A 27,095-nucleotide genomic window follows, 5' to 3' on the forward strand; every position below is an offset into this window, starting at 1 on the left:
ATAATAAAGTCTTACTGTTCCCCATTAATGTGATCATGCTAACTTCCCGCTCTCCTTCATAAACAGCATTTTACTTTCTGCAGGTCCCCCTAGTGTCTGGGAGATGCAACGGTCAAAAGGAATGAGCAAGAATAAAGTCACTTTGTGAAATTAGAAGTTTATAAGTGCTACTGTTAAGGGTTAGTAATTAATTAAAACGAGTTCTTTCAGTCCTTAGTGTCCCTGAACAATGTGAAAATTTAAAAACGTCTTTCGATATTTAGTATCAGAGAAACAGCAAACTGTTTCCATCCTCAAGCAATGAAAATCTTTATTACTAAATAGTTTTTGTCTGTATAAATACACTGTATATACAGTGCGTGCAGTCCTCTGGTTTCTGACATGTATTTATAGTAGGGCTGGGAGTCAGAGAAACAGGCAACAAAGTGAAAACATTAAAAGACATTTGATCAAATCCAATACTCTGTGTGTTCAGTCTCCTCTCATCATCATCTCTCTCTTTAAGCTGCGGGAGAAAACAGATAAAATACCTATAACGGTATCCATGCATATTTGTGACTGCTTGTCATACAAACACATACATTCACACAAACACACATACACTCTTTGCATTCTGGCGAGGAACATGCCTGAATGATTCTTTAATATAATCATCTCTAATCTTATCTGTGGTGCAAACACTTGTCTGGAAGGTTTGGGAAGGAGGGATGATAAAAACAAACTAGCAACTGGTAGGAGACTAAAATAAGAGTCGTCATGCAAAAGAAGACGATGAGATCTTCGTCATTGTGTTGTGTTTTTTTTTCTCTGATATGGCTGATAAGTTCTGATGACCAGTAGTGCTACTTCTACTGTACGAGGCTCATGCACGGAGTCAGACTTTCATCTAGGTTTTCTCTCTTTCTTTTTTGGTTTGAGGATTTCATTGCAAGATGCAGGTGAAAGTTTATAATACAAAATATGTTACAGTATGTTCGTCTTGTCTCCAGTCTGTGTGTCACACTCATACAGGAAACATTTCACCAGAGCTGAGATCACAAGGCCAACGGCGCACTCTGAAAAAGGATGTGTGGTTTCATCACTTGATCCACAAACCAAAAGGTTTCACCAACAGAACGGATCACATGATGTTGTATGGAGTGGTTCAATCCAACTTCAAACATCTTATGACTGACTGGTTGTGTGCACAGACTGAAGTCGTTATAAATGAAGCGAGTGTTTCTGACTGTCTTCTTGTATGTCTGCTGTTTAAAGATTTTAAAATGACAATTTCAGTTTTACCGTTTTCTATTAATGTGATCATGCTAACTTCCCGCTCTCCTTCATAAACAGCATTCATTGGTTGACTTATCGGCTGTGGAACTACAAGTAATGAGCTGTCTGCAGCTTTCATCAGCATTCCTCTAAATTCACGTGCTCAGCTTTGCATATGCTCAGTTAAATCAAGACAGATCCCTTCTAGATACAGATAGATAAATAGATCCCATTTAATTTAAGTCAGACAGGAACCTATTACATGTTTTCTGTCATATTTGTAATATTACTATTTCTGATGTTCCTGTAAAACTGCTCTGGAGCTCATCACAGGTTCCTTTAACCTCCTGCATGTCACGCAATGAGAAGGTCATGATATTTAACAACTCCTGTCTTAAAGAGAAGGGAGCTGGCATTTCCAGTTGTGTGCTGTATAACAGGCGGTAAGACATGAATAATAATTTATTAATTTTTTTTAAGTGTGATTAATGCAGAGCTACTCTAGTGAAGTCTATTAATAAACATATAGAGCTGGAAATGAGAATAATAGGTCACCTTTAAAATGATTCATGTAAAAACCTGTTCCTTCTAGAGCTGCAGGGCGCTTCAGCTGTTTGTCCTAAAATACTTTGTTTACTGTAAGTGCGCAGTTAGTAGGACCCATAGAGACACATTAATGGATACAAAAGTGAATTCAGACTATTCAGTATATTCAGTATATTCACCTGAATGTTTTTATGACTTGTAGATTACCTTCTGTTACATCATGAAAATATGGCCAATATAAGGCTACTCAGTCTGAAGAGAACGCTAGACATCTGATCAGCAGTAGAAACCTAAACATGCCCCAGTAATAAACTATAATAAATAAAAGAATAAATAATATTCACAAGATTCATTTGAGTCTTGCTGATGTGCAGGTCGAGCTAAACATCCAGATTTCTTGTTACTGCAGCAAATTTCCACTTCAGAGAAGTTGAGTTTGATGCAAATGATTGGTTTGATTTTTTTTAAATAATTAAAGTTGGAAATAAACGTGTTTTTTCCAGAGTGCGCATCATTGAGACAAAGGTGATCTCAGAGATAAAAAGCGTTTGGTTTTCTTGTTTCCTTTCCCACTTGACTCTATTACAGAATACTCGTTAAGAAAAGATCACATAACGAATGAATGTCTTAGTTGCTTTACATTTTGTTCCCTGCAATAATTACACACACATTATTATTGTTACTGGTATTATTCTGTTCATTTTGATGCTAATTTCCTGCTTGTTTTAATGTTGCATATTTGGAGAAGTAAAAGGCTCTTGATCCCGATCTTTAGAGCTACAGCCACACCAGATCAGATTCATCTAGATCCTGGATCTGTAGTTCAACAGTTCTCTTTAGAAAACCAGGTGAGACTGGTGCAGTTCAGAACCGGTCCATTCAACCCAGTTCAGGTCCTTGAAGTAGTAACCAGGTAAGTGTAGGTGAACAGCAAAGGTCAGTTTGAGTTCATCACTCTAATCCTTCTAAGGCTTTCACATTTCTTCAACTCCTGCAGCTGTGTTCAGATAAAAACTCCACATTATTTAATTTCATGACCTGAAGTAGTTTCAGCTACTGACCAGAGCTGCTGAAGAGATTCAAACGTGTTTCCAAACTCCATTTGCCTGATGATTTATCTTTCATTCTCTCCATTTGAATATTAACCCACAGTCTTTCTATTTCAAGAAAACGAGGTCCAACGATGAACTCAGCAGTGCAGCTTCTGCTGCAGTCAGACTTGAAAAGTGGAATGAAAGATAAACCTTCCTGTTCTGAGTAAAGACACAATACTGACTTAGACACGTCTTGACCGGCAATTGTTTCCTGACAAAACCAACATCCAACAGAAGCCTGAAGCCGCTGACGGTTGTTTTTGTTGTGTATTCTTTCCAGACACTAAACTGATTCTAAATGATTCTCTAGTAGTCAACAGTCTTTCAGGGTCTACAGCAACATCTCAGCTTCTCTTTCCATACAAGACCACTCCATCCATTCAAGGGACCGAAAAAGAAGACCTCTGTTCTCAGCAGCAGTTTTTCTTTCCTCCACTAAAACATTATGTTTAAAGGACTGACCCAACAAAACCCAATCAGCAGTTGGAATTTTGGCTTTTGGGAGTCTTGGCTTCTTTTCCCGATAATGAACTCTCCTGGGGTTTGTGCAAAGAGTTCCAAACGGTTATATTGTGCAGGATGGGGTTGGCGATGGGGTGGTTGTTGCTTTCAAGTTTTCACTTTTAGTGTCTGAACACATTATCCTTTGATAGTCTTTGGACCCAAAGCCTCAGTTAGCAGTCCCCCAGGTCCAGGATCACAGGTTCACAGGAGGTTCAGTGTTGTTTGGGAAAGTAGGGGTTGTTGTTAGGGGGGAGGAAGGAAGTCAGAGGTTATAAGGAAGAGATTTTGACAGTGTCGTGGGTGTAGGCGGTGGCTCTAGTGTTGCGCAGAATGCCAGGGATGGGGGCCGGTGATGGAGGGAGGCTCTCGTCCGGCGTGTTGGCAGGCGGTGTGGGGATGCTGATGATGGCCGCAGTAAAATCCTGTGCCCCACAGTTCAGCTTCAGATCATCCACTTTGGCATTCAGACTGGATCGACTGAGGAAGGAGAACAAAGACAGATCAGTAACCAACAGATCAGTGAACCAGCTTCAGCAGCTACAGCAATACATCAGTCGACAGTGAAAAAGTGAATTTTCATCCCTCCAAAGATTTATGTATAAAATATGGTATTGCATGTGTGTTTACGTCTGCTGTGGTATGGACGTGGTCTTCATGTGCAGTGTGTCCAGCTCTTGGACACTGCCCCGGCTGACCGACACGGTGGAGTTAGCCAGTCGCATGGCGGCTCTCCTCCTGGCGCGGCGGGGGCAGCAGCCGGTGGAATTGTTCTGCGCCCCCTGCTGGCTGGACAGGGAAGTACTGCGACTGGTCCTGAAGCCCACCGACTCGGTCATACACACTTCACTGTAGGTCATCTCATCTGTGAACTCATGGTTCTGTGAGGAAAGGGAGGGAGATCAGACAGAACCTGAGGGGGTGAGAGACACTTCCAAATAAGAGGACAGCCTTTCAGTTTTTACAATAAGTCTCCGGCATGAACTGATTTTGAGACAATGGGCCGTTGAGCACATATACATCCAACCATCATACACAGGAGAGCCACAGTAGACAGTATGTGTCTCTTTATAGTGAAGTCAAGTCGATACAAGTCAAAGTTGTCAAGCTGCTACCTCAATTTCTGATTCATAAAAAAAAGAACAAATGTAAATAAATCAACAATTTCTATTAATATAAAAACAAATAAATACGAGCAAAAATAAGTAATAAAACATCAAATAAAACATAAAATAAAACACTTGGACTGAAAGCCAGCTAGAGGATGTGGGTTTTCAACAATGATTTAAAATGTGTCAAACTCTGGGCAGCTTTGACATAAAAGGGTAGACAGTTCCAGAGTTTGGGGCCACCACCAAAAAGGCTCTATCGCCCTTGTGTCTGAGCCTGGATCTAGGGAGGTTCAGTAACCTCTATCCACAATTGCACATCCTTTAGACAGTTCCGCAAAGCCTGTACAGAGGCATTGCTGTTTGTCTGTATATGCAGATAAATTTGTAAATTCTTGAGCCTTGAGGAACTCCACGGATAAGATCAGATGCTGTTGAGGAATACTGGCCTAGCTGAACAGAGAAACACCTGTCTGACAAATAAGACTGGAACCATTTCATTAAAGGCTGTGCCTTTAATGACTACACGCAGGTCTAGACGTAACATAAGGATGCTGTGATCAGCTGTGTCAAAGGCAACAGTGAGGTCCAAGAGAACCAGGACATTAGAGTTATTACAATCAACAGGTAAAAGCAGGTCATTAAAAACTCTTAAAAGGGTAGTTTCTGTGCTATGGCACGATTTAAACCCAGACCGGTACTTCAGAAATAACATTCAAATTGAGGTATGTCTGCTCCTGCTCATAAACTACCTTTTCTAATACATTTGACAAAAAAGTGAGCTTGGAAATAGGCCTGAAGTTACACAAAACAGAGGGGTCTAGATTGTTCTTCTTGATGAGGGGCAATGATGAGGGGTGGGACAAACAATCAGGTTCAGCAACCACACGGGGCAAGTGAAGACATCTGAAATCATAGAGGTGGTGACTACAAAATAAAACAGGAAATAAACAAACAGAAACATGATCAGATTCAACAGAGCTAGATGTGACAACAAATAGAGTCACAGGGATTTATAAGAGAGTTAATGGTGTTAAAAAGAAACAGGTTTGTTGCTATTATTGGATACAAGATTAGATAAAAATTGGGTTTTTGCAGTTTTAAGGGCTCTCTGGATAATCGTGCACTAATGGTACGCAGGCCGCATGGTTTAACTTGAAAACACGACAGTTAATGATCAGAAATACACATGTGACAGCACAAGATCCAGTGTGTGTCCCTTTTTATGCGTGAGGCCAGTGACTGACTGAGTGAGGTTAAAAGAGTCAACACTGGAAGCTGGATCTGAATACAGACACTAGGTCTTGTGTCTGTATTCAGATTCAGCTTCCAATGCCCTTTATATAAAATGTCTGGCCCAAAAAAAAAAGGATTTAACTAAGCAAATAGGTAGCATCCTACTGGATAATTACTTCATGGGCGTAGCTTCTCATTTCTTAAACAACCATTTCGAAAGACACATCCTGTTTGAGAAGGGTCAAACCATTGGCATGCATCAAGCAGAGAAAACATCTAAGGAGATTGCAGAAACTACCAAAATTGGGTTAAGAACTGTCTAACGCATTATTAAAAACTGGAAGGATAGTGGGGAACCATCGTCTTGTCCAAAGAATGAGGTCAGCTGACTACCTGAATATACTGAATGACCAGGTTATTCCATCAATGGATTCTTTTCTTCCCTGATGGCATGGGCATATTCTAAGATGATGCCAGGATTCATGGGGCTCAGATTGTGAACATCAACCAAGATGGCAGCGCGTACGGATGCAGAGGCCCCTCTCTCCCCTCGTTTTGTAACTGAAAGTGCGTGTTTGAGTGTGTGTTCATGTGCTTTGTGCACACAGTGAAGCACGTGCAGCTCACAACTGATAACACCCAGAGGATACAGTCGCTGCTGCCTTCTTAGTCTACAGAAAACGGCAAAACACCACAGCTTGGACCAGGAAGTCGTGGAGGTGCTTCGGGGCCTGGGACTTCTCCGCCTTGCCACCACCTCACCGGACTGCTCCGCTACATCCCAACCCAGGGTAAGCGGGGTAAGCGCAGAGGCATCTGGGCTAGGCTAGCCGCTAGCCCACACAGAGCCACGATACCGTCTCTCTTCCTGGCCAACGTACACTCTATAGATTACAAAATGGACCACATACAGCTCCTGAGATCTATGCAGCACGATGTGACAGACTGCTGTGTTTCCATCTTTACGGAATCATGACTAAATGACAACGTCCCGGACGGGGGAGTGTGTGTTTACATCAGCGACGCTTGGTGCTGGGATGCTGCTGTTGTGTATTACCACTGTTCTCCAGTGGCGGAGTTTATTATCATTAAGTGCCGTCCCTTCTACTTACCAAGGGAATTTACATCTATTCTACTCGTTGCTGTTTACATCCCTCCCTTGGCTAATAGCAGCGACAGGAGCGAGGCACTGAATGAACTCTTCCAGGCCATCAGCAAACAGACAATGCATCCTGATGGATTTCTCATCATAGCTGGAGACTTCAACCACGTAGACTTAAAGGTTTCACTGCCCAAACTACACCAAGACGTGGACTTTCCAACCAGAGGAGTCAAGACACTGGATCTAGTGTACACAATCTGCAAGGGGGCATACAAGGCATCCCCCCTCCCTCGCCTAGGTCTCTCTGACCACATCTCCATCATGCTGAGACATGCATACAGACCTAGAGTGAGAACGATCAGGCCCACACAGGATGTACGGGTGTGGCCAGAGGAGGCCTCCTTTGCTCTTACCGACTGCTTCAACACAACAGACTGGGACATTTTCAAGCAAGCAGTTTCTCATGATGACCACACAGACATAGAGGAGTACACAGAGACTGTCACAGCATACACTGCAAAATGTATAGATGATGTCACCCACAGCAAAACCATCACTGTTCGTGCTAACCAGAAACCATGGCTGCACTGCAAAAAACGAAAATCTGTTCTAGTTTAATTGCTTTCTATTCAGTATATTTATTTTGTCACACTAGTTTTGGGGTTTATTTACTCATTAAGGATGGTGATATTTGACTTGTTTCAAGAAAAATCATCTTGAGTTACCTTAATTAGGTAATAAAAGTAGTTTTAAGCAATTTTATCTTAAATTACTGTCGGAAAAGTCTGTAGCCATATCAACAGCTATGCCTTAAGCACATTTTACTTGTTTCTAGACTCACTAAAACTTGATTTAAGAATGGAGGCCAACTTACTAAGACAAAATGTGAGAATTAAGGGCACACAGAGAATGAGAGCGTTGCAAACTCTCCTGTGCACATAAGCCTGCATCCTGATTGACCTCTTCTCCGTGTCTGATCCTCCTGCTTGCACTTTGGGCATTCTCAATACCATCAACAGCCAGCCAGTTCATTACATAAAATGAATGTTTTGGTCTCTGTTTTAATCTCAAGCATTTGTACATAATAACACATCAGTGAGTTCATATTTTCTTAAAACATACATCTTGTCATTGAATAGTACAGTGTGATACGCACTGTAATGGGGTAATTTCTCTAAATCTATTAACTCTGTTGCCAGTGCAGCATTTGACACAGAAATTTTGTATGACAGTAAATCATAATTCCAGTGTACTGTAGGCTTGATAGTCACAACAAAATAGGAATGAATCTACAGCAAAAATGATTTTTACCAGTTCAAAAACAGCCCATCATTTGAGCCTTTGGCCATGAACATCTTCATACTTATGTATTTATTACCATTGAGTGAAATCCAATTTGTAATGATGATATGGTTGAAATTGTCAATATTTAAGAAATCTCGAGATTTTCAAGAAAGCTTTGAACTTACATATTCTAAATTTGATACTTCTGATACAGAAGTCAATTCTTTCTCATGAGTAAAAAAAAGTCATTTGTTTCATTTTGAGTACTTTCTATAACTTTACTGTAGTATACAAGTGATTTACAAATATTCTTGTAGTTTATTTTTTTTCAATTCCACAAATTGCACGAAAATTCTTTTTACGTCCATGTTTCGTGTTAATATGATTTAGTACTGTATTTTCAGAGTATATGAATACAGAGAAATTAACACAGCGCCACCCAGTCATCCTTCACGATGTCAAATCTTTACCAATGGGTTATAAGAGACGTTTCAGCAGGTGCTGTTTCGCACGTTAGACTGTTCCATATCAGAAAAAGGGGGGTGGGAGTGGGGGTCTTAATACAGGTATCTAACTGAAACAAACATTTAACTACGGTCATTTAAGTTATTATCCACTGAGGACACACCAATATTACCCCTGTTAGTTGTAAGGCTTATTAAAATAATTTAATGCACTCTCTATTCAAACCTACTTGGGTTCCCCCACTGGCCACCTTATTGTTCAAAAAACCACGTTCGTTATTTTGATTGTAAAGCGGCACAGGAGAAGAATACAGACGGAGCAGAACATTATTTTCAGGTAAGGTACAAACATCCTATGCATTCCTACGGTTTTAAAGGTTTAGAATGAAACACCGTTTTTGTTAGTCCAAGTATGTTTAAAGATGAACGGCTTACCCAGTTTCAACTTAGCCAATGTTAGTTAATGCTAACTAGTGCTAGCTCGTGCATTATTTTCTTGGTAATACCTTTTCCCCCAGAAAGCATAAGTAGATACAATAAAATTGATTTTAAGAATATATTAGGAAGTTTTCCCATGTTCTTCCCTCAACTTGAGTTGATAAGTACCTCACAGTTCTCTGCTGGTCATTATCATTTTGATCCGCTTAGACAATTGCCACGTTTTATTTTGTGTCACCATACTTACTGTGTAACTACTCATATAACCGTCTCTAAATGAGGAAAACATGGAAGTGTTTGGTCGCTTATAAATTCATCCCTGTTTGGGTCCCAATGAATGAATGGTGCTAAGCTAAGTGCTACCATAGTGGCACCTCGCGCCAGAGCAATCGAGTGCAGCACTGAGGCACATATCAACACGTCAAAGTTGAGGGAAGAACATAATCAAATATAGGAAAACAATGACGTGTTACTTTTAACTGGACATGTAGAGATTAAAGTCGACTTGATGCGCTATGCTGACATTAATATCGACATGTCACTATCACCCCCTACTCTACTCACCAGTTTCAGCCATGAAATTCAGCCAAGCAATGTCTTTAACACCTCTTTGTTTAGCTATTTGAGTATGTATGCTACATGATTCACCCTATGTCATGCATGTATGACCTACTTTACTTAGATATTCAGACTGATTTATGAATTGCAATGACACTGTTTTGTTTAGTTTTTTTTTTTCAAATCCAATAGAAATCATAATAATAATAATAATATATTCAACAGAACCACAAATGCCTTTGAGAAGCTAGATGATCTGACTGTCAGCATTTTAACAGGTAAGAGTGATGACCCTTGTTGATGACTCTCATTGGACTCTTAGTGACCACTCTATTCGAGACAGTCAAGTACCTTTTTATTAGGGTTACTAGGGTGTTGTCACCGTATAATTTTTTGGTTTATTTCTGGGCAAATCTCTTCACTCCGCTGTCATTTAGATTAGTTAGTGCAATTTAGTGTTAGTGTTACTTATTCACTGACATTTTGTGTTTATGTTTAGCCCACATAGGACCCGGACACATACCTGACCAGAAAACCAGGGTCCACACCCCTCATTTTGGTTTCCCAACAAGAAACTGAATGCTTTCTGTGTGTGGGTACAACTGCAGTCCAGTTCCGAAGAAGTTCCCTAGGCGAAGCTATGCTGAATGCATGAATGTCAATGTGTTTATTCAGCCTCCTTACCACCTCAAGCCTCTATTTACATTAGTTGGTTCTTTCAACTTTTGTTTAGCTACTGAAAGCCTGATGCAATATGTAAATATTTTTTTACCATAACATATTTACTTTTATATAGTTTCTCTTGTCTACCTTATTCTATGTTTTTTTTATATATCTTTTTGTATCTTGCACTGTTGTCTAGTGTTGTTTTTGGCGGCCTGTTTTAATTTTAGTTTTAGTCTAGTCTTTGTGTCAAGCTGTCATTTTAGTTTTTATTAGTTTTAGTCATGTTCATACTCTTTTTAGTCTAGTCAAGTTTCAGTCAACTAAAAGTCTGAGCATTTTAGTCTTATTTTAGTCAGAATTATCCATGACTATTTTCGTCTAGTTTTAGTCGACGAAAACTGATGACATTTTCGTCTAGTTTTAGTCAACGAAAACTGATGACATTTAGTCTAGTTTTAGTCAATGAAAATTGTATTTTAGTCTCTTTTTAGTAATGCAATTCAGTCAATATAGTAGGCTATAGCCTATACAAGTACCTTGTAGTATAGACAAAACCAAAATTTTCTTTTAGCCAAACCTATTTCAAACAAGGTTCTTATTATCTTATCTCCCTATCTTTCACCACAAGACATTCGGTTTTATTTTCCACTTCGATGTATTTAAAGTTTTTCCAAATGTCTTCTCTTCTTCTTCTACCAAAGACCCCCGGCTGGCCGGCCATCGTTCCCTTTCTCTGTCACGCTACTTCTAACTAATGCCGCGAGTGGAGCTTGAGGAAGTGACGTCGCCTGCGAGAGAAACGGGCTCTGGACACAGGAAACAGAAAAACTACAAAATAATAATAATAACGCGACTAAACAAGACAAAATTACGTTGTAACATTTCGTCTCTCGTCTCGTTTTGGTCAACGAAAATGGAGAGACATTTTAGCATAGTTTTTATTTTGTAAACCACATTTAGTCTCGTTTTTATTCGTCAACGATATTGCATTATACATTTAATTATAGTCATCGTCGCATGACCAGCATTTACGTTACGTCTCGTCTCGTTTTAGTCACGTGATAAAGGTTCGTTGACGACAATATTTAGTCATAGTTTTCGTTGACGAAAGCAACACTACTGTTGTCCCCTGCCACTGTAACACCCTAATTTAACCACGGGAATGAATGAAGTCCTATCTTATCTTATGCCTTATCTTAGAATAATGCAACAGCAATCACTATTCCGAACACACCCGAAAGACAAGTGGCCACACACACTGGCCCCATCTTGGATCAGGAGATCAAAGGAGATCAGCTGCTGAGCAGCCTGGATCAGTTTGTGTCTCGTTGTAGTCGGTTTGTGTTTCTTTGTAGTCAGTTTGCGTCTCGTTGTAGTCGGTTTGCATCTTGTAACCCATATGTTAAAGTTAATAAAGGTGTGTAGAAAGATGTTAAACACAGAAAGCTTTAAACTAACCGTTGTCTTCTCCAGACAGTGCAGCAGGTGGTGGTGTTGGTGCTCGAATGCCGACTTGTTCTTCACACACAGAGCCGTACTGTCACTGTCCCGGTCCTGAACACACATAGACACACAGAGACATGTTCATAAAGGTGATCAATACTATTAACTCTACTGACTGACTTTCATGGAGGAATCTAATTCTTATATCAGAGGATCTTTGTTTCATATTCTGCTATAAATCAGAATGAAAACATTAGGTTTCAATGACGACATAAACCTGACATTAAAACTACTGTCAGAGAGTTTGAACATGTGATAGATGAACCACGTCATCCGCAAAAAGCAGGGACGAGATCCTCTGATCACCGAACCTGACACCATCCCCCACCCGGCTGTGCCTAGAAATTCTGTCCATAAAGATTATGAACAGAGCTGGACGATCCAACCCCAGGCTCTCCGGCTCTGTTTCCTCTATGGAATACGTGTTGGCGGGCCCTCTCATCCTGTCCTCTTCTTATCCTCTCATCCTTTTCTCTCCCCCCTTTCCATCCTCTCCTCTTCTCACCCTCTCATCTTTACTCTCTTCTCATCCTCAACCCTAACCGTCAACCAGACACAACGTTCAACAGCAGAATTACACTTTTCATTTAACTAATAAATATTAATTTATTTCATCTTTTAACTTTCTGTCTGATCTGGTTTCAGGAGCTATCGTGGAGGTTCATCTAGAATCAATTTGATGTCAGAATCTGAATCTGAACTTCTTCATGAGAACAGCTCAACATCCTCCACTCTCTCAGGACTCTAGTCCAGACTTCCTGCCAGATAATGAGAAAGTGTAGACTGTCAGGGTGTGTGTGTTTGTGCGTGTCTCACCCCGAGTGATCGGTCTTCTTTGTACTGGAGGAAAGCGTTGGTTGTTCCTTTCTTTGCCATGCGGATCCGAGCCAAACGCACTTTCTGTCAGAGACACAGAAAAACAGCAGTGTCAGCACAACACATAACAGCACAACAACACACAACAATACACTATAACACAACAACATTATAACACACAACGACACAAAACAACACACAGCAACACACTACAACACTATAAGACAACAGCACTACAACACTATAACACACAACAACACTACAACACCGTCGCCTTCAGGCTAGCTCTCTGGGTTTCAGATCGGATATTGTAAAGCATCTTGAGACAATTTGTACTGTTATTGATGCTATATAAATAAAACTGAATTGAACGACACACAACAACACTATAACACACAATGACACACAACAACACTACATCACAACGACACCACAATAACACACACTCACATTTCAGTGCTGACGTTGTGTCTCCGGTGTTTTTCTGAGGTGATTAATTTTTTTAATAGTTTAGTGTGTGAGTCGAGAACCAGAGAAAACCCTAACCCAGATACAGACTGGAAACAAACATGGTCGACATGATGGGAGCTCCAACCCAGGACTTATCCTCCTGTAGTTCGGCTGGAGATATTTGCTTATTTCAACCACTTACATCTGGATTATCGTTGGATATTTATGTTTTTTTCTGGTGTGGTCAGAAAACCAGACCAAAGACACTTCACAAAGATCTAACTGAAGACCTGTGGTTCTGGGTCGGTTCCCTCTGGTTCTCTACTGGGTTTGATGTTTTAATGAGAAAAGTCTGACCTGCTGAGCTCTCATCTTGTCGGCTCTCTGGTTCTGGTGGTAGATCCGGCTGAAGTTGGACACAATAACAGGAACGGGCAGAGCAATGACCAGGACACCACTGAGAGAACAGATGGAGCCGAAGATCTTCCCTGCGATGGTGTTTGGAACCATGTCCCCGTACCTGCAGAAGAAACATCCTCGGTCAGTTACAGTTAGGTTGACCCCTAACTCTGACCCAGCTCTGACCCTAACCCTGCCCCCTAACTCTGACCACTAACTGATGAATGGTTGATGAAAATGTACCCTAACCCACAGAGTTACAGGATCTGAAGGCTTCTCACTGGACGTTTGTTGCAGCAGTGGACTGTGGTTATTGTTGGTTGATTATCTCTTAAAGGACAACGTCTTTAACTTTACCCAGGACAGGTTTCTGACCGTAACATTAATCATGATTCCAAATTCTGATTGACTTTATACCAAATTCCAGAAAATTTTCAGTTGAAATGATGAATTTATTCTTGTTTCCAGATTTTAAATAGACAGAGTTGCTGTCGTTTCCAATCGCTTCCACTTTGTTATAATACCACTGACAGTTGACTGTGAAATACTGTATATATTAGCGAAGAAATTTTAATGACTGTTCTTGTTGCACAGGTGGTATCATGCTCAAATGACCAGAACACACATATAACAACACAATCACGATCACAACAATACACTTTTGAATTAAACTGAAACACTGTTTAACTAACCCATACCTGTATGGTTGAACACTAACACTGTTTTAGAAAACTCCCCAGAAAGACTCCAGAAATCTAAAAGTTATTAGGTCTTGAATGAATTTTGAATAAATTACAGGCTGATTGGAAGGTTTGTGATTAATCTTTACCGTCTGTCTCACTGAGGAATTAAACTCTTTCTATTACAAATATGCAAATGAATGGAAGCTTTAATCTTTAATCTTTAATCAGATATGAGGGGAATGAAGTGCAGCTTTGTGCTCTGAACCTGCTGCAGTGGATTATGTTCTCAGAATAAGGCCATGACCTCATCTGCTGTTCATGCTCATGTCTTTGAACTAATAGCTAACTAGTTTATTTTTTCATGTTGAAGCTCATTTCAAAGCTGTGTAGTTTCATAATGAATCTCACGTCCATCACAGCTGCTTGTCTACTTCTGATACTCTGAATTTAATTTAGTGTTTGTAACTTTATTCATTCATCTTCTGTAACCTCTTGTCCTCTGAAGGGTCATGGGGGGCTGGAGCCTATCCCAGCTGTCATTGGTCTAGAGGGGGGGTCCACCCTGGACAGGTCTCCAGTCTATCACAGGGCTAACACAGAGAGACACTCACACCTACGGCCAATTTAGAATCACCAATGAACCTAACCAGCATGTCTTTGGACGGTGGGAGGAAGTTGGAGAACCTGGAGAGAACCCACGCAGACACAGGGAGAACATGCAAATTACACACAGAAAGGAACCAGCCAGAACCTTCTTGCTGGGAGGCATCATTGCTAACCACCACATATACCAGACTGCCTTTTGGTGTATCCTCAGCACCTGCTATATTCCAGAGAATCATGTAGGGGGTTCTCCAGGGAATAACCCAAGTTAGAAGGTGCTGGGCTCAGATTAAAAAGAAGCAAATGCACTTTCCTGGCTGATGAAGTTCAGTATCTGAGTCATAGAGTGGATGCTTAAGGAGTACACACGGCTACAAGCTGTTGTTGATGCTCCCACTCCAACTACAGTGACAGGGCTGAAGGCCTACTTGGGCTTGTTGAATTATTATAACCGGTTTATTCCCAGCCTCTCCACATTGCTGGCCTCTTTACATTATCTACTGTGAAAAGATCTGGTGTGGAGGTGGGCGGACCATCAGGAGGAAGCCTTCGGGAGGTCCAAAGACTTCAGAAGTCAGCACATGTCTTGGTGCATTATTCTGGAGAGAGGGCTTCAATATTCGCTTGAGATGCCTCACCATATGGCGTAGGGGCCGTGTTGTCCCACAGAATGCAGGATGGAACAAAAAAAACAACTGGGCTTGTATCTCGAACATTAGCACCAGCGGAAAAGAAATATTCACAGCTGGATAAAGAGGCTCTGGCTGTGATTTTTAGAGTTAAGAGGTTCCACAAATACCTCTATGGCTGAACTCAATGAAAATAAACCTGTTCCTCAAATGGTGTCTTTACGGGTTCAGCAGTGTGGCTCAGAGCTTATGAGTATCATATTCTTATTATGTGTGAATGGGGTTGTTATGTCATGTTAGTGTTTATAGTTTTATACATATTTTTTATTCTAGTTTTTTACATTTCCTTTACTTTTTGTATTTATTTTATTCCAGTACTTCTACGGCACCTAAGGGAGACCTCAGGACACCTTAACTTTATTGTACCTGTACAGTGACAAAGACATTCTATTCTATTCTATATTGTCTACAGGCCTGGAAAGCAGCATATAAATGCAGATGGCCTCAGCAGGCTGCCCCTGGTCGAGACATGACCTCCTAAAGGAAGTAGAGGATTTGCCTGACTTGGTACAGTATAGATTGGATCAGACCGTTACGGAGTCTCTAGTGTTTCTGCTTCTGTCTGTAGCGTTAGTTCTAGCCTGACCTCTGTCTGAAGCTAGCACTAATGTTAGCCAAAGCTTTTAGTCTAATAACAAAGAGAATACTTATCTCTGACTTTTCCTCACCAGCTCAACATCAGTCCTAACCCTAATGAACACCAGCGTGAGGTGGAGTCACAACAACAACATCCATAAGGTTGTTCATTTATTTAAATTCATTTGAGTTTTTAATGATTCACCCTGAGACACATTAACATCAACACTGCACCCAGATACTCTCCAGTCAACCATAGTTGGAATAAATATGAAGGACGGTCAAGAGTTCAACTAATCAAATTACCCAGAATGCCCTGCAGGCCTCCAGCCTCACAAACACTGACATAAAGCTCAGCCTGTTACCCTCCTATATAATGTATGTATGCTATACAGAAAAGCCCTCTGTACACAACAAAGCCTGTTTTATATTTAACTCACTGAGACCAAAACACGACTTAATGTATTTATCTTATTCACTGACCTGAAGACTATTACTGCACTCACTGAGTCCAGTATGCTCAGGGTCAGTCTCTGCATCGTTCACTGTTAAATCTCAGCACACATTTTCATCTTCTCTGTGACTGTGATGACTGACAGCAGCTGCTGGTATGATTTTTTTTTCTCTTTAGGAAACCTTGATTACAGAGTAGCAGGGGTTGGCTGGGCTTGACGTGCCGAGGCAGCTTGTACTTGACTCGGTATGAGACTGTAATCCGTTACCAGGAGGACTAGATGTTAGGGAAGGGGACTAACAGACCAACCCCAATACAATCCAGGTTTGGGGCCAGCAACCCCAACTCCTAAAACATACATGCTACAGAAACATTGAACACAGAAAGACAGACTCCAGAGGACTCTGGCGGACTGTGATCAATGGCCTATGCTCCACGAAGGAGCGCTAGGCAAAGAAGAAGACAGCAGCTGCCAAACCACACACCATGTTCTTTGTTTATACAAATGTAAAAAAATAATAATAATAAAAAAAAAAAAAAACAGATCTGGGTAAGTTTAAAGTAGATTACAAGATTTAGCCTCATTCCTTTCACTCAGAGCTTCCAGTAGGAACCTGGAGGTTCTACACACCCATGTAGCTTTGGGCCCAATGAGCATGCTCATTAACACCCTGTTGAACCAGCAGAGGTCAGTAGAACAAAGATGTTCAGTTAGTGTTTAAAATGCAGAGAGAAGTGAAGCAGCTGAGACTGTGTGTGATCTGCTCATGTTAAATAATGGATGGTAGCATTAGAGCGCTTCCAGCCAGTTAGTTGGGGGGGCTGTGGCATAGTGATTAACGTGTGGCTTGGGACCGGAGGGTCCCAGGTTCACCTCCCCCCGTGTCCATGGCTGCAGCGCCTTGAGCAAGCACCTAACCCCCAACTTGCTCCCCTGGGTGCAGTCCTTAGAGGCTGTAGCCCACTGCTCCAACTGTACACACTACTGTGTGAACTAATGAATGGATGGGTCAAACAGCAGGAACATAATTTCCCCTTGGGGATCAATACCGTATAAATTATTATTATTATTATTATTATTATTAGTCAAGAGAGGCATTACAAAGTTTATATTGTCTTTCTTCGCAACCTCCCTCATTGTGCTTGCTTTACATTTCCTTTGTTTCCTTCCTCTCTCGTGCCCTTTCTGTTTTCTTTCCCATCTCCCATTTCTCCCCTCCTCCTCCACTTTCTCTGGGGTCATTATCTACAACTGCTGCAGCCAAGTCTCCATCCTGCAGGACGACAACACATCGAGTGGGAGCTTGACATAAAGCCAGAGGAGAGCGATGAAGAGAGATGGAGGGAGGTGGAGGGAGGTGGATGGAGGAAGGATGGAGAGAGGAAAGAAGAGAAGGTCAGGAGGGACAAAGTGTGAGGAAGGAGAGGAGGATCACAAAGCTACTGTCTGTAGATTTCAAGGTTGTATCATTTCTTTTATTCCTTTTATCTGCAGAAAAGATGATTCAAAGTCTCCACACTGAAAATATTTATTCCAAATTTATTTGCTGATGATTATATTTAAACTGCCTTAAAGACGTTATTCTAATCTAATTCTTTCTCAAACAAAATGGATTTGGACATCAGACTGAAGCCTTTGAGCAAGGCAGCGACCTTGCAACTGTCATGATTAATAAAGGTTTTACAAAATAAGGGCGGTCTCAGGAGGTCTGGGTCAGCCCGGTTATTCTGAGCAGCTTTCTTAGTTTGTTGAATATTTCATTGGCTGGATTATGTCATCCTGCACCGAGAGCCAGACAGATGGACGGCTGAGAGATGAAGACAAAGAAAGACGGAAAGATGGAAGGAACATGAAGGGACAGAGAAAACAGAGGCAGCTCTAAATTTAATAACCAATTCTCAAATTTATCTGAAAGCAGAAAAATAAACAGACTAAGAGACAAAGAGACTGCTGCAGCCTGATTGGAGCAGATAAGGATCCATTAGTGCTGAGTCACCCAATCGAACGCACAGAATGATCCTTGTCTCACCTGTAATAGAGGAGCCAGCCAATCACAATCTAACAGAGAGACAGACAGCCAATGGTAATTAGTTTAGAGAGGAGAGCAGGAAGGACAAACTGAGGGCTGATCAGACACGTGCACAAGACTGTCTGAAGAAAAAGGAGGAAAAGGCTGAAAAGACTTTGACTGGATAGAGACTTTTACTTTGAAGGACAGGACAGAGACTTCCCGCTGCTGAGCTTTTCTCGCTAATTCAGTGATGGTAAATCTATTCATCGATTCCTTCTCTGGGTTTCCTTTAGAAAAACTCATTTGATCTGAACTGATGTTTGTTCACAAATAAATCCTTCAAGATAATCACAAACATGAACCAAAGTTATTCTATTTACTGTTCTCAAACCATCTTTATGTCTGGGACATACCAGGTGAAAAAGAAATAGAAACGTAGAAAACTATGTCAAACAGCAGAGAACAACCAACAACGACCAACATCAACCAATAACAACCAACATCAACAGCCTCACAACGAGAATACAGTGACGTCTTAACTTCTCAGTGACAAGTTGGACCAGACTCAACAAGACGAGTTTATTTCTGTTATAAAGTTGGACATTTTAATACAGAGAGGATTAGATCCTGTTGGAGACAACAAAAAACATTTTGACTTGATTATAGATTCAATGGTTCCTCCACCTCCACCTCCTCAGTGATAATCTCCTGTTTTTCTCCTTCAATTGATTAAACCCAGAACATTTATTCAGCTTTTGTGTGAAGCTTGAGAGAACTGAGCTGCAGTCTTGGATGTTCTGTTCTCCCTCCTAAAGTTTAAGGATCTCCTCTCTGGCTCCAAACACTTTGAATTGTTCTTCACAAGGACACCGGTATCGACCCGACCAGTCTGAACATCAGCTCAGTTTGTTTTTCCTCTTTGAAAACTTCTATTCTGGGTTACAGCAGGCTGCTAAAAGCCTCCCTGTGCTCCTCCCCTTTCTCTCCTCCTCCTCATCTTTCATCCTCTCCTCCTCCTCCTCAACCCTCTTGTCCTCCCCTCTCCTGCTCTGGTGTAATCCTGGACCATGTTTAATTGATGGAGTGATGATGAAAGTTGCAGGAGGTGGAATGCTCGTTCCATGTTTTCTCTTCCTCTAGTGAAGGAGATCCAGCACTTTACATAAACTGAAATCCTCCCTCTTTCTCATTTCTTGCTCTTAATTTTATTTTTTATTTTATTCCTCCTCTTAGATCTCACCCTGCCCTCCTCTAACTTCTACATGAAGTCTTTGTTCCGTCTGGAAGTAAAACGATGCTGGAAGCTGCTGTCACTCCGACAGTCTTTAAATAGAGAGGTGGTTTCAGTATTTGAGACAATTCAGCCTTCAAACATTTTAAACAAAGCTTCAAGATGTTGCTATTGACTTTGAATCTGACTCAGTTAGTTCAGGATTTAATATGAACATTGTACGGTTATTTAAATGTATAGAAGACACCAAAAAACAATTCTCTACTACAGACTAATGATGCTATCAGACGTCCCTCTACCTACCAACATAACCCACCTCCAAGGTGGTCCCAGACCAGTCCACATATAGAATCCTTCATTCCTTCATTCATTCATTCATTCATACCTGGAGAGAACCTGGAGAGAACCCACGCAGACACAGGGAGAACATGCAAACTCCACACACAAAGGAACCAGTCGGTCCTTGTATTTGGGCCATGCCTCACTCTTGCTGTGAGGCATCAGTGCTAACCACCTCCCCACTGTGCCGCCCACATATAGAATCCTTTCGATGAATTTTGGCTCTACCCCGGGGTCTCGTCCCAGCTGCCCATGGTAGGTAAACCTCTAGAGCTGCAGTAATGAGCTGATTAATCAATTATTTAATAGTTAACCTCCTGACTTGAGAATATTGTCTGGTCTCCAGGTTTGTTGGGTTAGATATTGATAGTTTAGATGTGTTGTTGAAGAAACACTTCCTCTGAGGATTTAGGAATAATTATTGAAAAGAGAAAATAGAAATAAGTCAAAGTAATTAGATTTAAACAAATTACTTCACTGTGAAAACCATTAAGGTCTTGAAGATGGATGACCTGACATAGTTGGTGCTTCAGTGGTGCAAATGTCTAATAAAGGTTTAATTACTGATACAATGGAGACTCAGGGCCCGTCCACACGTACGAAAACGATCTTTTTCCTCTCCGTTTTCGATCATCGTTTCAAGAAATATCCGCGTCCACAAGGATCCGTTTCAGCACGACCGAAAACGCTACTTCCTATTCCAGGCCTACAAGTGGCGCTGTTTCGATTTCAGAAATTCACCAAAAAGGGAGATGAAGATGCGGAGCATGCGCATAAAGCTTGAGCGCTGTTTACAAATGGCCTTTTTTGCTCAGCGTTGTGGCACAGGAGCATGATATTTTGCCCTAGTAACCCTAATAGGCTCAATATCTTCTCCAGCATGAAAACTAACATGTAGTCCGCCATTGTTGTTGATGTTGTTATGAGACGTCTCGCGGGAGGTGGAAGGCTGCTCGGGAGTGTGGCGATGACGTCATCGTTTTCCCCGTTTTAGCCGTCCACAAAGAAACGCAGGAGCTGTGTTTGCGAATTTCTCCACCCTGGGACCCGTTTTCAGAAAAGTGCGTTTTAGGGCTATGCGTTTACGGGATACGTGTGGACGAAAGGCCAAAACGATGAAAAACTTATGCGTTTCGGCGTTTTTGCGTTTCTGTGTGGACGGGCCCTCAGATGATCCTGGATGAAGGTGAGATAATGTTGTTGACATCCAGCCTTTGTAATGAATGTAAAACTAACCCTAACCCTTCACCAGCCACAGTAGTAATATGCTACCTCAACGTTATTCAGTGACTCCATAACCCAGTACTTTTTTTCTGCATAGTCACTACTTTCTGAAACTGAATACCTCCCTCCCTGTTTATTACAATCATGGATGTGAAGAGTCCCAATGATTGCACCTTTGATTAAATGAAACAGGACAAACTGAGGCGAAGGCAGAAAATCAAACAACAAAATGATCTAAGAAACAAGACAGATGAGAAAATAAATAGAATCCCAATCTATTTTCAGAGTGATTCAGCTGTTATTTAAAGTTCTCAGATCACATCAAACTCTGCTGAACGTTCACATTAATGACATACTGGTAAAAACAATATTCTACACTGGAACCAATCTAAACTACCTATTTTGATGTTGGCAGGAAACAGAAAGTGAAGAGTGCACAAACCAGAGGATCATTTACTGCTCAAACCAGACGATATGACCACGATATGACCATGATATGACCCAGATATGACCCAGATATGACCTAGATGTGACCAAAATATGATGACAACATTACACTGATATGGCCGAGATATAACGACAATGGGAGTTAGTGTTTCTGTGGGTTGTCCTTTTTTTGACATAGAGACAATCAGATGTAGTTGTTGAACGGAGAGATTAGCATGGTATACTTCTATAGGCTGTTGCATCATGGGTAATATGATGTCTGTAGGTTTTCATGGACTCATTCTATAACGTGTTTTGATATCAAGCAAGAAATTAAAACTTTTCTCTGTAGAAAACAACAGTCAATGAAAAGAGTAATATCAAAGACAATAGACAGATGGAGTGGAAAATACTGACTGTCAGAGAAAATTATCCAGATATGTTTACGACAGAGTGAGACCGATACCGACACACAAGATCCTCTCACAGGGTGTGACTCCAGGTCATTTTTCACGAACTAGATAAATATTTGCTGATGAGGACTCTTCCTCTTAGATTCAGGGCGTTTCAGTGTGTCAGTAAATTACAGTTGAAAGCAGGGCCCGTATTCCTAAAGATTCCTAGAATCCTCTCAGAGAGCTCCCAACTTAGCCTAAAAAATTCCGAGCTAGGAGTCTTAGCTTAGGAGTGATTCCAGAAAATTCTCAGAGAACTCTGATCAAGGAATGGACAGACACTCTGATCTTAGTGAGGAGGTGTGATTGACCCCGTTGCTAGGTATGAGTCATCATTTCAGAAGGTGTGATTGGTTGATCCTAAAACTAGATAAAAATACAGTTTTGGTGATAATTGGCCTAGAATGGACCATCAAAATTAATAGACTTAATAACAGAATTTAATTTCTATGAAGACTGTGGAATTATAAATAATACTTTACATAAAAATAAATAAATAGTAGCTCTACTTTAAAAAATATCCTACAACATGTGTGATTAAACTCAGGCCCACTACCACAGTATCCACATGCTGGTAGTTCTATTTATCTGCTTCCATTCATTTACCATGCTGGTCATGTTTCATCATCTGGTATTAACAAGAGTAAAATGGCTCAGCTTTCATCAGTTTCTGTGATTGCTAACCGGCCTAGAAGAAGCAGTGTTGGTTGATGTTCAAATCTTCCACAAATCGAACATCAATGGAGAAGAAATGAAGTAGGAAACCCAACTGGACAGAGGAACAGTGTTTGCTTCTGGATCAACTGATCAATGAAAATAAAAGTGTTTAAGATGTAGATTTGGCTCCAAGTCATCACTGCTGCATTGTTGCATTTTTGCATTTTTCCTGTTGCTAAATACCTCAGTGTTGTGATGACTTTCATTTCCGGTGATATTGCAATTCGCCTTTGGCTAAGCCCCGCCCCCCTTAGTTACTGTTGCTACGTCCGACATTCTCTTCTGGGCTGTGGTTTTCTGGTTATCTATAAGGCTCTGGTATCAACATGGCTTATGCTGTGACAGCTCTTCCTGCTGAACTTTTGTCAAACTTTTATAAAGCAGCAAATAAAGTGTCCGATAGAAGTAGGCAAAAGGGGATGCAATATGCGTTCGAAGGCTATATTCAGGACATAGGCTACAAGTGAAACGCAACGAACAACATCCAAATAGAGGCAAAAGCATACCGGTCACAGTCAAAAAGTGAACCACCGCATATCCTATTAATCGAGACAGAGGCTGGGACTGACAATATCAAGGAGCAACACTGTTCATGCAAAGCTGGGTACGTCTCTATTCACTACTATAATCGTTATTACGAAGCAAACGGACTAACGTTACGCACGTATAACGTTGTATTTCTTCAGCGTGTGCTATAGCGTATCAACAACTATGCAACTTAAGCTGTAACGGTGATGTTTTGGTTAGCTCCACAGGGTTTTGCGCGCACATCATTGGGCTTATCCATACCCTGGATATATACCGACAGTATAGCCTGCCGAGACCGAAAATATGAGACGCCTGCGTTAAAGTCAATGGAGCGCTGTGAAAAAGTGTCGGACCCCTGTGGGAGCTCTCTTGGCTGTGATTGGTCAATCTACATTCTAGGGTGTGGCTTAGCCAAAGGTGAATTGTAACAAGCTTGATTGTCATTCAGTGTTTGGAGAATATCTCTCCTGCCTCTTCTTTCAGCCATTTTCTCCTCTGCTTAAGAAACTCCTAAGCCTCCTAAAAGTCCTCCCTGCTCTGAACAGATCTCACTGAGATTCTTCAGGAATACCTTTTATCTTTACCAGAATCAGAATCAGAATCAGATCAGAATCAGAATACTTTATTAATCCTTCAAGGAAATTGTTTTGTTGCTGTTGCTCCCATAAAGTGACAGTTGCTAGTTGAATAAAGGTAATACAAAAATATATAAAAAATAAGTAAGATGCATCCAGGATCTATTCTTAACTTTGAGAGGAAATTCTTAGAAAACATCATGAATCTAAGAATTTTCTTAGAATCTGGCCACTATGAGCAACTCTTTGCGCTAAGAATCTTTAGGAATACAGGCCCAGATGTTTACATACACTGTGTTAAAAGACAGACATTTTTTCCTCACTGTCTGAAGTTAAATCAGACTGTCCTGTGATCTGATTAAACTAAAGTGGAACAGTTTGGCCTTGGGCGTGGTAGTGGGGGGAAATGGGGACCTGACTAACCAGGGCCCGAGTAGGGAGAGGGCCCATGAAAATCTTATTTTTTGAATTAATGAATTGGGCCCTCCAATTAATTGGTGTCATAATGTATTTCAAATATATTGATAACATCAACTGAGAGAATGAACTTCCCAACATATTGGACATTCTGGGGGCCCCCTCTTGGAGACGCAAAATGGTTTAGTCTACCCATAGACAGCGGCCAGCGACAAGTACATCAGTGAGCGCAGACTGAATGACCTGGAGGCTAGCTGTCATCATGCCGCCCAAAAAACACACATTGGGGTACCAGAAAAAGAAAGAGCGGAAAGAAAAAGCAATAAGGCAGAATGAGGGGAAGCAACTGTTAACTGCTTTCTTTCCGAAAGATGAACCAAGTTTACTTGTTGTGTAACTGCATCCAGTTAACGTTAGTTTATTTCTTACAGGGACCATGTACAAAATGCATTAATCACAGAGGAGATCTTAACTTTGTTGTAGTCTGGACAGCATGCAGTTTGTCAATTGCCAATGTTTGTATGCTAAAGTTTGCCAACCGGGCTGCTTGCTGTTGCAAGTAAAGACGATTATGGGCCAGCTAACGTTAGTTGTCAACATTAACCAGCCTCGGAAATAAACAGTGGCGCAGCTGGAGCAGCAGTGGCCAATCCTGGCGGTTCATCTGATGAGGGTGAGGCTTTAACAAGGCTTTATTTCTTTTTCTGCAAGCTGAAGAACAATTTTATTGAAAATTTTGATTAGATTCTCTGTGTACAGTTGTTGGCTCCTGTTCAAGAATAAATATTTTTAAATCAAAATGTGTCATGGATCAAAACGTTAGTACACCAACCAGATGTAGGCTAGGTTTATAGGTGTTTGAGCACAAGTAGGCCAAATGCATCAGTTCAGGTGGTGAATGAAAGAACCAGTCATCAATATAATCTGATCTGATTTAAGCTTAAACCCCTATTTATGCGTGTTTATTTATAAATAAATGCCCCAATTTCTTTTTTTTTTTTTCTTTTTTTTTTTGCACATGTGCTTCGTGCACTGGCATGCATAGGGGCCCACTGACATTAAGAGTGTACAGGGCCCAGAATTTGGTGCTATGCCCTTTTATTTGGCCATAATGACCATTGTTACATTTAGAGGAAAAAGGGGGAAGCTTGTAAGCCTGAGAACACCATCCCAACTGTGAAGTATGGGGGTGGTAGCATCATGTTGTGGGGCAGTTTTGCCGCAGGAGGAACTGGTGCACTTCATAAAATAGACTGCATCATGAGGAAAGAACATTATGTGGAAATATTGACGCAACATCTAAAGACATCAGCCAGAAAGTTAAAGCTTGGGCACAAATGGGTCTTCAAATGGACAATGACCCTAAGCATACTGCCAAAGTAGTTACAAAGTGGCTTAAGGACAACAAAATCAATGTTTTGGAGTGGCCATCACAAAGACCCGATCTCAATCCCATAGAAAAATTTGTGGGCAGATCTAAAAAGGCGTGTGAGAGCGAGGTGGCCTACAACCCTGACTCAGTTACACAAGTTCTGTCAGGAGGAATGGACCAGAACTCCATCAGACTATTGGGAGAAGCTTATAGAAGGATACCCAAAACGTTTGAAAATCCTTTTTACTTTTACTTAAGTACATTTCAGAGCCTGTACTTTCTTACTTTTACTTCAGTAAATGAGTTGAATCAGTACTTTTACTTTTACCAGAGTATTATTTTACACAAGTATCTGTACTTTTACTTAAGTACAGAAAGTGAATACTTTTGCCACCTCTGAATGCTACCAAATACTGAGGAAATGTATGTAAACTTCTGACTCTGAAGAAAGTAATAAAAAATTCTCTCTCATTGTTGTGGCATTTAGCAAATAGGCAGTAACCCTAACTGACCTAAAACAGGAGAGGTTTAATCTGATTTAACTTCAGACAGTGAGGAAAAAAGGTTCATGTGTCTCTTAACACAGTGGATGTAAACATCTGGTTTCAACGGTATGTGATCTTTTAATGTTGGACCCAGAGGTTGCGCTAGACTTTTTCATTGTCTGTCATTTTGAGTGACGAGGTCATAAAAATCCTGTCATAATCTATTTTTACCTGTCACTTTAATTTTTTTAAATTATAGTAATGACATATTCAATAGCATTTAAATATCATTCATTTTTAATTAATATTCAGTCCAAACAAGCTGAACAGAGAATCCACACCATGGATACACACATCAAGCTGATGAAGTTTGGGCTGCCGACACGTCTTGTCCGTACTCGGACCGGGACTGCTAGTGCCAACAGCTCCAGTGGCAGCATCGTAGGGTAGAAGTGCTTCGGTGGTATGCAAACATTTTTTTGCACAATTTGCACAAAACTCCGCTTTTATCACAGCTTCTGTCAGGTAGTTTTTTAATATAAAATTTGATCTTAGTCCTTCCCTTAGTCCTTGCAATGTGCTTTCATCCGATTCGTCCATTTTGGTAGCCATTAGCCGAACTCTGACGTGTGTATCAGTGTAATCGGTCAACCAGGAAATCGTGCACTGACAAAATATACACTGTCCCGCGATGTTTGGAATGCAAACTGCGCTTAGAGACAAGAACCAATTAATAATCTCACTCGCCACCAAGTGGTCAGGGGTGTGAATTGCAATCTGTCAAAATGACAGATGGCCTCCGGATTTTCCATCACAGTTTTAAAAAAAAGGTCAGTGACGGAAAATATTTGGTTAATGCGACCCCTGGTTGGACCATACATGTCTCATA

General features: G+C 40.9%; 1 protein-coding gene across 1 annotated transcript in view; it reads right to left on the reverse strand.

The window, feature by feature from the left end:
* Positions 1–339: 339 nt before the first annotated feature.
* The window catches only part of kcnd1 (potassium voltage-gated channel, Shal-related subfamily, member 1), a gene marked incomplete at its 5' end in the record, with an annotated part of 42,539 nt that continues 15,783 nt past the window's right edge, over positions 340–27,095 (reverse strand). The window contains 5 exons of the mRNA XM_084575201.1: positions 340–3,875; positions 4,026–4,276; positions 11,711–11,806; positions 12,572–12,655; positions 13,379–13,541. Of these exons, the coding sequence (XP_084431327.1) occupies positions 3,668–3,875; positions 4,026–4,276; positions 11,711–11,806; positions 12,572–12,655; positions 13,379–13,541 (802 nt within the window). The 3' untranslated portion in view covers positions 340–3,667. The remainder of the gene's footprint in view (positions 3,876–4,025; positions 4,277–11,710; positions 11,807–12,571; positions 12,656–13,378; positions 13,542–27,095) is intronic.

This window comes from Chelon labrosus (genome assembly GCF_963514085.1).
Source record: "Chelon labrosus genome assembly, contig: SCAFFOLD_67, whole genome shotgun sequence".
In the NCBI taxonomy this organism is placed as follows: Eukaryota; Metazoa; Chordata; class Actinopteri; order Mugiliformes; family Mugilidae; genus Chelon; species Chelon labrosus.